At 42.7% G+C, this 12,447-nt stretch overlaps 1 protein-coding gene across 1 annotated transcript in view; it reads right to left on the bottom strand.

Moving 5' to 3' along the window:
- Positions 1 to 12,447, bottom strand: part of ACAD9 (acyl-CoA dehydrogenase family member 9) — a 92,214-nt gene that overhangs the window by 62,183 nt on the left and 17,584 nt on the right. Inside the window, exon 3 of the mRNA XM_019504617.1 lies at positions 9,556 to 9,657. Coding sequence (XP_019360162.1) covers positions 9,556 to 9,657 — 102 coding nt within the window. The remainder of the gene's footprint in view (positions 1 to 9,555; positions 9,658 to 12,447) is intronic.

Below are 12,447 nucleotides of genomic sequence, written 5' to 3'. Positions count from 1 at the left end.
TTCATAAACAGATAAAAGCCACCCACTGTTCTTGTAGTGTTACAGAATTCTGGTTCTGCAAATGTAGAGCCAGTCAACAGAGGACGCATAGCCTACGAGCTATAGGATAGCGTGCCATTCTTACGGTAACTGACAGAAAAACAAGGACATGACTGGAAAGCACAAGCAATGAGGGCTCCACTTTATCCAACAGAGAAGGGAGAGGAAAAGCAAGATGCCAGCAAGTGATAGAAGACATTTTAGATTCATGTTTTTTAAAAGTGTATTAATGGGGAGGAGTTAATATTGAATTTAATATTAAACAAATCCATCAAGAAACTAACATAATGCCAGTATGAACTTAATCTCTATTCTCTGATCTCCCTGTTTATTTCTAAGGAGCCCCATCCAACTGCATGATCATAAAATATTTTTCTATATGTTCTGTATTTCTGTATATAGTAATACTTTACAGTGCCATGTATTGTTACACCAACACAAAAGAGTCTAGCAAAGTCGCATAGCTGACAATGCATGGTAAAACCATGCTATGAACTCTATTTACTCGAATCCAAGATGAGGTTTTCTTCCTCCATTCAACATGTGGGAAAGAGACTAGTTTTGGATTCAAGTACCAGCCCAAGGCAAACAGCAGCTCTGGTCTGGGCCTGGGGCCATAACTGAAGCTGCTGCCTACCCCAGAGTCATCAGCAATCTCTTGATTTGAGCACGATCTCTACCATAGCTCACTGACAGGTCTTGAGGTGCCTTAAGAGTCCAATCCTTGAAACACAGATCCTCCATCTGCTGAAGTTTTGAGTCTTTCTGCAGGGGAGAGTAAGCTGCAAGTTGGGATTCCTCTCCTTTTACTTCCTCCACTCTCTTCTCTGTTTCAAGGGCAAGAAGCTTTATCTCAAAAAGGGCTGCCTCTTGGATGAGGTTACAGAGCCACTGGAGTCAGTTAGTAGCCAGCTCCTCCCAACTCTTGATGCTGACAACCATTTTCCTGAGGTGTGCCTTCAACGTGTCCTAGCAGCATTTTCTCTGGTCACAAGATCTCAGGCGGTTACCAAACTGGGAATACAGCAGTTGTTCTGGGAGTTGAGAGTCAGGCATCCATACACAATGTCCAGTCCAGTGAAGTTGGTGGTTGAGAATCACTAACTCAATGCTCGTAACTTTGACCTCAACATGGATATTTTTGTTTGTAAGGCTATCTTCCCATTTGACATGGAGGATTTTCCAGAGGCTTCATTGGTGATACCTGTCCAGGCTCTTGAGATGATAATAGTAAGTCACCCATGTTTCACATCCATAGAGGAGAGTGGGGCAATGGCTGCATTGTAGTCTTGATGTCTTTCCAAAGATCATGATGAATAAAGACACACCAAAGCAAATTTCCCATATGAGGCACTTGTGCATTGGATCCTGTGCTGGATCTCCTCATCAGTGCTCACTCTTTGAAAGAGGTGACTACTGAGGTAAGGGGAAGTGCTCAACTACTTTCAGGTTCTTTCCCTTGATGATAGTTTGGGGAGAGGGATAAGTGGGGGTCACATTCATGGACTCAGACAGGCTGATACAGCACTTCAGGCCCCTCCACGTTGAAAGAGAGGCCCACATTTAGTGGGCTTCTCCAAAGAGATTCAGTGAAGTCTTGAAGTTTTCCTCAGTGGGTGCAAGAATGGCACAGTTGTCAGTGTACTGAAGGTCAATAATTACTATTTTGAGTATGGGAAACCCTCATTATTCGCGGGTTCAGCATTTGTGGTTTCAAATATTCGCAAATGCTGAACCCGCATTTTAAATACACTTTAAGCACTTACCGGAGCTCCTTGGGAGCTCCATGCTTGCTGCTACCGCGCTCCCACCACTGCACTCTCGCCGCCGGAGCCGTGACCACCACAGCCACCAGGGGCACTGCATTCATGAACCCAGTGCCCTATTAGCGGATTTCGCCATTTGCGGGGATCACGGGAACGTATCCCCCGCAAATGGCAAGGGTTACCTGTACTCTGGTCTTCAAGTGAAAAACAGTTACTCCAGCCTGGAGCTGAGGCTTGAGCCAGGGTAATTTATACAGCATTGGGAGTGCAGGGTAGACTGCACAATGGGGAAAGGGAAAGCAGAGAAGACCATGCAGTGACAGGGTTGCTGCTGTAGCTCTAGCTCCAGGCCTGACCTGGGGTTCAGGCTAGAGGCTCCTGCTGCTGACACCACCTGGCCAGGGCAGGAGTCACCATGGGCTCCACATCCTAGGCTGAAGCCAGATCCAGATCTTCCATATAAGGTAAGCAGTAGCAAAGGAAGCTAAGTGACTGGGGGGCAAGCAAAAGTGAGGGGACAAGTGGCCAGGGGGCACAGGAGTGGGCAGAGGGGGTGGGGGGAGAAAGAGGAATTTCAAAAGATGCACTTCAGTCTTGGTTTTAATTTGGCATATTGCTGTACAGGTTTTAAAACTGCTTATTCAAACCCTGTGATCTACAGGTCTGACTGCACGCCTATTAACATTTCCATTGTTCGTACTAATAAAGTACTGAATTTATTGATCAATGTGCTACCCCACTGTAAAGTAACCTATTTATACAATCCAGTGAGTCAGCACCCCCAAGACCATAAAACAAGAGCAAAGAAAGTTGCATTTAAATTGACACTTGAATCAGCATAGATATCAACACTTACCAAATTGCAATCCATAAAATTCAGAGACAAAATGCCTCATGAAAATGGATTTCCCCTTCCCTGGAGTTTTACAAAATAATTACAACAGGCAATGCTAAGTCCTCTAACAAGTCAGGACAATAGATTTCTCAACTCATGGAGTACCAAATGAGTTTGTACACTACAGCTGTTTAGAACTGCTACATAAAGCACAAATGTGAGCACATATGGCATCCCAATTTCCCTAGCGTCCTTTGACTTGAGGTCTGTATTTCTTATGGGCCCTAATGAGAATCTGCTAAAGGCCATCAACATTCAGATCCCATTCCACCTGAAAACACCCACCTCTAGCTCCACAGCCATTGAGCAGGACATAGCAGATTATTAGCATACATGCAACAAGTACTATATTGTCCTTCAAATTATGTCATGTTCCCTAGGTAGATGTCAACTATGCCATCTACCAAGTACACACAGCACCACCACTCTACAAATAAAAAAGTAACAATTCCTTTGGTGTCCCCTGTTGCTTGGTTATTGTTCCATAAGCCATAAGAGGAGGGAATAGGTATGGTCCCATAATATACTGGTAGGTATCAACACTCCATGGGTAATCATATTAACTGGGAGGATAGAAAATACTAGCTTATCCAAGTGTTTCGTTTCCTCAGAATCCTAGTGTCACGTGCAATGCCTGTGCTGCCAACATCGGTGTTCTGCTTCCTCAAGCAGAACTTCTGGGACAACAACGATCTTCCCAAGTCTGGAAAGTAATAGGATCTCACTGCTCTCTGCTAGCTCTCTTACTGTAGGAATACTATTTTACACCTAGGGATAGGGTTGCAATCATGCATCACATAATCCAAATTTGTTGTCATGTCTGCTACTGTAAATTTAACAGCTATTTCTCTTCTCCAGCCTTGCACATATCTGTAAATCTCAGACTTTCCAGAATCTCTCTGCCTTGGCTGCCTTATAACATGAGCACTTGGGTCACAACTGAGAGTGGGGCATCCAGTGGATTTATGGTTGGTTTACAGGTCTACACATATATTTAACCAAGAAATGTGCTGAGCTGACAAAGTTAACACATGATGACAGACTTCAGTAAATTGTTCCTTGCCAGCTGTTGAGGAGAGCGGTTGACTAACTGTTGCATCACAAATGGATTTATACAAAGGGTTCTGCTCTTCATGGCAATAGAGAACCTGAAATATGTCCCCCATCTCCTAAGGGTGCTGAGAGACTGGGAAAAAAAACAAAAAACATGTTTTACCAGAAGGAGCAGCACCTTATTTTGACCAGGGTCTACAGTGTCTCTACAGATTGGGAGCTTCAGTGAGGCCTTTCTGGTGCTTTTATCTAATAGCTGATTCAATTAAAAAAACCCACGTTTTCTGTTTTTTTCCATGTCTGTCAGCATCCTTTCTATATAGGAAACATACCTCAGGTCCTTTAGTGAGGGATTCAAACAGCTATTAGGTAACAGCACCAGAAATCCTCACTAAAGTGCCCAGTCTACACAGATGCTGGGAAAGCCGGTCACAACTAACAAACCGCCTCTTCTGGGCATGTGCTGAGCTCAGCACAGGAGCATCTTAAGTTTAAAGTGCTGTTATCTCCCCCCCCACACCCCATGTCTGTAAGCAGCCAAAGTTACTAACTAGTTTTCAGATAAAACTGACTTATTGGTAGGGTTTTACTTAAATCATAGTTAGACTTACCAATTTTGCGGACAATCTCAGATTTCCCAGTTTCTGCGAAATCTGCAATTTCAGCAAACACCTACTTATCAGGTACTAACTTCAGCTCATGTGAACCCAGGAACTAAAAATGGAAACATTTCCCTTCTAACACAACATTGGGTATTTTTTGGCAGCCATTTCTTAACATAAGCTGTCACTGACTGTTACAATGCTAACAGAAGCTGGAATTCTGTATCAATCTTGTACAGGTCAGAATTGGAAAATTGTTCATCTGAGCCTTTGTAATCTGCAAATATTAATATTTTAACCACACCTGGCATATCTAGAGCTTCTGCTAGTAACAATGTTCCTTCAATAAAAAATTCTCAAACAACGCTAGATATTTACGTTAGAGTAAAACATGCACGCTAACAAGAGATTAATGCCCATCAAACCTCAAGCTCTCGTAGCTGGATGCCCATCAAACCTCAAACTGTCATAGCTGGATCCACCGTAAAACTCCAGCAAATTTGAGTTATACAAACTGATCCAGTCACAGATATCTGGTCTACAATAAGGACCCTGGCAGAAGTTAAGTTTAGGATGTGATTAATCATGTCTGAAGTAGGAACTCGGACACACATTCATGCAATTAATGGGAATAAGCCTAAGGGTTCAACTGGTGCCTATACTACTTCATGTAAGACACTGGGGAGGAATTCTTATAAAACTCTACTATGACCAGGCCATGATGAACTTTCTGGGAAGTATAAAAGGAGTAGTGTAAAAGGAAGTAAAGGAAAGAAGTAAAAGGAAAGTAGTGTCCCAGTTTCTGCACTTTTTGTTGGCCAAATTATCTGCTGCTCCAACACCAGAATTATGCCAGCAGGAAAATTTCATTCCAATATTCTCTTGTTTTTAATTTAAAACATGAAAAATAAGTGTCAGAGAGATGCTGCTCATTGACGGCAGTTTCTAAGTATTTTTATCATTAGTACAAAATGGCCTCTCAAAATATTCCATCCTGCTAGTTGAAGAGATTTTTCTTTTCAATAAACCTGTAAAATCTCATTTTATTTTGTTCCTTTTTCCGTTAACACACTGTATTTCTAACATGCCATCATTACAAACCATATCAAAATAACATATGGAGAGGATGATGCACTGAAATGCATATTCTTTCACAGCTTTCAAAACCAATTCTAACTGTCTTAATTGATGGAAAACACAGCAAAGAATGTTTTTAATGAAGTTCATGAGCTATGGTACAGTGAAAAAAGTAGCTCACTCAAAGTCAGTCTCTTCCTGTCTTCTGATATTCTCTTCCCTGTTAACACAACTGATACTTTAAAGCTGTTTAATCACATGAACACAGAAGCATAAAATTGCTATCGAGTAATACTAGTAGGATGGATGCTGTCAGATTAATCTCTATTTCTTGGATATTGTATTACTGGTAATTTTTTCCTACATAAAAAGTTAACCTTCATTATGCAGAATCATATTAAATTAGGGGTGGAAGGGACCTCAGGAGGTCATTTAGTCCAGCCCCCTGTTCAAAGCAAGACCACCCTCAACTAGATCATTCCAGCTAGGGCTTTATCAAGCCAGGCCTTAAAAACCTACAAGGATGGAGATTCCACCACCTCTCTAGGTAATCCATTCCAATCCTTCACCACCATCCTAGTGAGAAAGTTTTTCCTAATATCCAACCTAAACCTCCCTTGCTGCACCTTGAGACCATTGCTGCTTGTTCTGTCATCTCTCTTGTATGCAATGACTTTTGTTCACATACTAACTTGCAGGAGCTGAATGATCCACCTTATACAACATGCTGACAATCAAACTTGCTTCATAAATGAAAATCACACATGAACAGAAAAAAATATGAGATTTCAATAAAACCCACTGCTTTTCAAACTCAGGAACTGCCACCGTGAGAACATTTCAGCAAATTCACCCTGAAATGAATAAAAACCTAATGGGGACACCTGCTTGATCAGTGGAACACCTGCCATCCCATCATTTCCTTAGGCCCCATTCTCAATTTGCTCCTCTGCACCTGTTTCAGGCAACTTTCTTCCTCCAACAGACAATAGCTCCCTCTCCTGATTTACCTCTGGTGGACAATAGCTTCCTCTCCTGAACTACCTCCGGTGGGTCCAGCTTCTTTCTGGGTGCTTCTACACGTTTATTCATGTGCTGTAATTATGGCACATTAAGTTTTGTACCTGTGGGCATTTATGCACTTACATTTCGTGCCCGGACGCACCAGAATGCACTTGTGGTTTTTTAGAGGGCATTTTTACACATGCAAGCATTTTTAAAGGGCATTTTTACACATTGGAAGGCATTTTTACACATGCAAGTGTCGCAGAACAGGGCGCGTTGAAAAGCGCCTGGTGCTGCATCGCTTGCAGCTGTATAAGCGGTGAAATGTGCGTCAGTGTGGAGAAAAGGGCAGCAGTGCACTTTTGAACTAAAACACCTGGTAAAAATGCCCTCTAATAACAGGTACTAAATGCACTGTAAATCAGCGCTACTGTGCATTAGTGTAGATGAACTCTTTTTAGGTGACACTTAAGGCCCATTGGACAAATCTACTGTGCATTAGTACATTAGCACAGTTTTTGCCAGCCATGCTAATGAGCAGTGGAATTAGTCTCAAAGGGCATTCAGCACCTTCTGTAGATGCGTCGCCCTCCAGGTGCCAGTTCAAGTTCAGTCTTCTGCTCAAAACATCTCTCTTTGCCTTGGGTAATTAAACCCCAGCTTAGAACCCTCCTACCCTTGCCTACATGCCCTCTTTCTAGGACAGTGTCCCAGACTATGGCAGAGCTCTCTTCCTTATCCCATTCTATCCCTAGATATTAACTCTTCCTAGTTTTAATTGTGCTTCAGGGCTCCTTTCTTATCACCTACCCAGCTTCATATTTGTTTCTCACCACCACTTAATACTCAACAGAAAGAAAGAAACAGTGAAAGCTTACTTCTCTGCTTGTCCAATGTACCTTTTGGAAACTCTTTTGGAGTAGCAGCCTCTATTGCAACAGCTGGAACTGCAGTCCAAAGCCAATAACTGTGCCTCCTACCTACAGCCTCTGGTGGCCACAGGATCAGCTCTACTGCAGGCAGAAATCTAGAGCTAACAGGAATCTCTCAGGAGGGGAAAAGTTTTATACTATAAAATCACAACACTTGTGAAAACTCAAGAGTCAACAGCACTGCAGATGTGTTCAGGGGCGGCCTGCTGCAAAAATGAATGAACATGACAAAACTGCCATTTACTATAGTTTGTATTATACCAGAGCTGTTTAACTGGCAGCCCATAAGAAGTTAATGCAGGCTCCTACCCAGTTACTGAAACCACCCCCATTATGCCTGTAGCAGCGGCCAAGGTCTCCGGGGTAGGCATCACAGTGGGAAGTCCAGTGAGCTTCCTGCCCATGAAACAGCTCTAGTGGGGATGCTCACACCAGCTGTTGTGGGGAGGGGGAAGACTCAACCACATGGTGGTGGCAGCAGTGCTGGGGAGTGGAGAACAGTAAAAAGGGGCTTGCATAGCAGGGGCACCAGAAAGTGGCACTACAGCGTGCCACTTGGTATGCAACCAATGCTGTGTGTGGAATATCTGGGGGGGTTATGGCAGATCACAAGCTGAGTATGACCAAACAGTGTGCTTTCGTTGCAAAAACAACCAACACATCCCGGCTGCATTAACAGTGTCATTTGCAAATCAAGGGAAGTGACCCTACTCAGCATGGATGAGGCCTCACCTGGAATACTACGTCCAGTCTCGGGCCCCACACTTTAAAAAAAGGCGTGGACAGTTTGAAAAGAGTCTGGCACAGGGCAACAAACAAAAACTAGTTTAAAAGATGGATCCTGATTAGCTTAGGAAATGAACTGTATGTCTTGGTTTCCTACAACAGCAAAGGACCAGACTTGATGATACAGGAGCTGCCTTCTAGTCCTACGCTCGTAGGTAACATTGAGATTTGACTTGAAATGTCCAGACTATTAATATTTGTGTTTATGGAAAAATGCAATGTCCCTTCAGAATTTTTTGGCTGAGGCAAGAGATTCTTTCCAACTTAGTGTCAGGTTAAATGTTATACTGATAGTACTCTAGTATTCACATTATTATACTAAATCCAACTGTTAGAATTTCAGACTAAAGAGTAATTTTATAATTCACATGTAAAAAAGGTTTTACACTGTTGCAATCCATTTCCAAATAAAATATCAACATACTAACAGTAAGACATGACTTAAGTTATATCCACATTACATAAAAGTGATATAAATACTAAAGCTGTTTCCCATGCCATCAGCCTGCAAATCCTGGGTATGATGAATGCTAAGCCACAGCCCAGAAGCAGATTTCTCTCTCTTTTGGATGTGCTCAGGGGATCAGAAGTAGTCTCATCATTACATATGTTAATGATGCATCACATCTATCAGCCTCAAGGCAGCATCTTTGGATTTATGTCCCTGACTCAAGGCAGAAGATCTTTTATTGATACATTGGACTGTAGTCAATATAGCTGATGATGACCTTTTGGAGATGAAATACCTGGAACTTCTGACAACATAGAAAAAAAATTATGAGACTAACCTAATACTGAGATTCTGGGGATGACTTCTGAGGATCTCTCACAGCCCTTTAGAAATCTTTCCATACAATCCTGATATGTTCTAATTTACTCTCATGAAATAATCAGGATCTAGTCAATGGACCTGGTTGCAAAATTCCTTATGCTAAAAATTTTTTGTCCTTACATGAAGATAATTCTAACATTACACTTTGTTTCCCTCCTCCTACTCTTTCACAATATGCATGAGTTTAATGTTTTCTTCTGAAGAACCTATGTTGTCTACTAAAATATTTCAGTAGATACCATAGGCAGAAAAGTAAAGAGAAAAGCTAGTACAAGATCTCTGAAAAAGGAGATCCAAGATCCCCACCTGCCAGTGGTTGGTAATTATATATATGTATGCACAGCTGGCCATACTGCCCCACACAAATGCTTCTGGGGGGAAATTACCAACTGATAACAGGGGGAGTAGATGGACCACAGAGTTGCCTCATTTTAAGCTTTCTCCCAAGGACCTGAACCAAAAGACTGGCATCCAGGGGAAGTGATGAATTACGCTCAAGGATGCATACTGTACTAGAATTCTGGACTATGGGATTGTTAGGTTCTATTTTTATTATCTTTTTACTTACCATATTCCTCTGGAATCTGCGTGCCAAAAAGCCCCAGGTTCTTCAGTCCCCGTAGCGTTTCTGGTGGGATTTTAGCATCTTGATCAATTCTCTTAGAGTCCACTGAAAATAGATGCAGTTTTTTAATTTAATGTATGACTGGCTACAGACAGTGTTCCTCTGTGCAGATGTACCTGAATCAGTAGGAAGCATGCTGACTGCAGCATTCTCATGCCTCAGCCAGCACTGTGGATTCAGGAACAGCAGCAGCATGACCTCTTTCCCAATCATGAGAGAACAAAACTTAAACTAATTAAAAAAAAAAAAGCACGAAGCTCACACCCTGCTTTCCCCACAAGAAATATTTTCCCATATTGTGTTAAAGTATGCGCAGCAGAGAGCCAGAATAAATTAGAGGTGCACCCATATATCAGTCCATATTGGATAGGCACCAATAAAAGGAAAACTGACATCATCAGCAAATGGCTTTTTTTGTCTGCTGCAACCAAAAATGTCACCAATAAATGCTATGTGTATGTGCACAGCCACAGCATGCATGCAGCCAGGACAGCAGTCCGGCAACTTGGAGAATAGCATCTTGCTGGTAAGTTTGTGGAGGGAAAGGGCATGGGGGGCATGTGCCCTACTCAGACTTGTGCATGGGGTAAGGACGGGCTGCCTGCTGTGGGCTTGGGGCAGGGCTTGGCCAGCCTCTTCCCAGCAGAGGGACTAGGTCAAGGGCAGGTGGGGGAGGGCTACAGCAAATTTTGGGGTGGCTATAAGTCACCCTGTAGCCCCTCTCCCAGTTCTGCCACTGCCTACCCCACCTCCCCAAGTGCAGCCCCAGCCCAGCCTCCCTGCTGGGAAGAGGCGGGCACAACCCCCAGCCTGCAGTCCGCCCTCACCCCGCACACAAATATGGGGGAGCACATGCCTCCTGTGCTTCCCCTGGGGGTCTGTGCAGCAGTGGGGACCTGGCACCCTGGACAAGCCACCCACAGCTCCACCCTATGCCCTGCCCCACCCTGGCTGGGCAGTGCTTACTCCTGCTCCTGTGCCAGGCCCACTCTCTCTCTCACCAGAGGCCTCAATCTGCACCCCCCCTACTCCCCATACACCCCCTCTCCCACAGACTTACCACTATTCTCCACACTGCCCAGCTGCATATGGACCATCAGATCAGTATCAGCTAAGATGGCTGGTTAATAAGCGGCCATCAATATCATCCGAAAAAATCTTTATCAGCGCACCCCTAGAATAAATATATGTTCCAGCCGACTGGCCATTAATTCAGGCTTCAGCAGAAGTAGATGTGCTTTACCTTTCTAGTTTCTACCAGCTTTTGCCTCATCCTTAATGGCTGTTGAAACCTTGGTCACCTCCCTTGCAGCTGAAGAAGTCTCAGCAATCCTTAAATATGGCCCCATAAGATTAAAGGTCACACTACCATACAATTTTATACCATCAATCTTAGCTGCAAGGTGGAAGACTCTGATGCTCTGTGTACTAAGGTTACTGCTACAGACAACATAGAAGTAAGTCCTCAGACGCATGTCAGAAGAACTGAGATTAGTAATATCTTCAAAGAAGCAGAAGTAAAGAGAGTCAATCCAGAGCACTGTAGTCCATAATGCAAGTCAGATATGTTTTATGTTCTGCTTCTTAAAGTAGCAATACTGTGAGAAAACTTGACCCAGGGGAACCGCTATGTCTGGCACTATCCTGGCTGAAAAGTGAAGGTGCTAAAAAGAAAGTAAGGAAGGAGGAACTGACTGGAAGTTTCCAAGGTCACTAACTACCTTCTAAACTGTGACACATGAAAAACATGTGAAGGAGGGACCAACCTTTATATTTTTTATTATATTATCATCATGGTCATCACTATTATTATTTCTATGCCAACTGATCATTTAGATGCATGCTACCATTGAACATTATTCTGCATGATGAAATTCTCTCTCAATTTCACTATGGGGTAAGGCAACATTTTCTAAGAATTTATTCCTGAACTGCTCCAAGCATTTTATTTCAGAAAACTTTAACTGGGTAGCTAGACTAAAACTGATCTAGTTTCTACCATACACAGATCCCTACAGTGTACTGAAAAGCAGCAGCAGCAACCCCCCAACAAACAAAAAAACACAACACAAATTGGATCAATTTTCTTTATCTGATGGCTCAGGAAAGCTATAACCTGAAGCAGAGGGATCAAAGCCACGTTTCTGAAAAACTTTCTTTAGAAGAAGACTAGCTCCACAGATGCAGATGACACTTGCCTAAAAAATAATTCTATTTTTCACAAATGAATTAATTTTACAAGCTCTCCATGGGACAGAAGGGGGCAACTATATGCTCTGATGTTTGGTCTGAAGAATAACACTAAGTGAGAAAAAAGTTAACAAGGTAATTCTTACTCCCCTATACAACATTCTTTTTGGCTACAAGGCACATCATATCAAGAGCATATCTGTAAGTATATGGTTGCCTGATTTGGAAAACTGTTTGTTCCCTTGCTTATTAGGGTGATGCAAACACATCAGCCTGGTGCATGAGAACTGCCAAGCTCCAGAGAAATTCTACTCAGCTGCGTCACACTGCTCTGCCAACCCCTATCAAGTTTCCCAGTATTTTGGAAACTTACCAGATTTGCTTTTCCTGTGTCAATATTATTCCTGAATATCTGATCAGAAATCAGAGACCACAAACAAAACTAAACAACTCCCACTGAGCTAGACCATGCAACCTGACTTTTTTCATTCCCCCATGATACATGAGCTTTTGTACTCACTAAAGAGAGGTTTTGTTTATTTATTTTAAAAGACAGCTTATTTTGCCCACCCCTGCTGTAAAGTCATAAAAAGTGAATGGAAAATTTGGAGCCAGATGTATGATTTGAAACTGCTTGAATGGCAT

This window comes from Gavialis gangeticus, unplaced genomic scaffold (assembly GCF_001723915.1).
Source record: "Gavialis gangeticus isolate Ggan-Ray unplaced genomic scaffold, GavGan_comp1, whole genome shotgun sequence".
NCBI lineage: Eukaryota > Metazoa > Chordata > Crocodylia > Gavialidae > Gavialis > Gavialis gangeticus.
The sequence above is the reverse complement of the archived record's forward strand: the minus strand, read 5'-3'. Positions and strand labels throughout refer to the sequence as shown.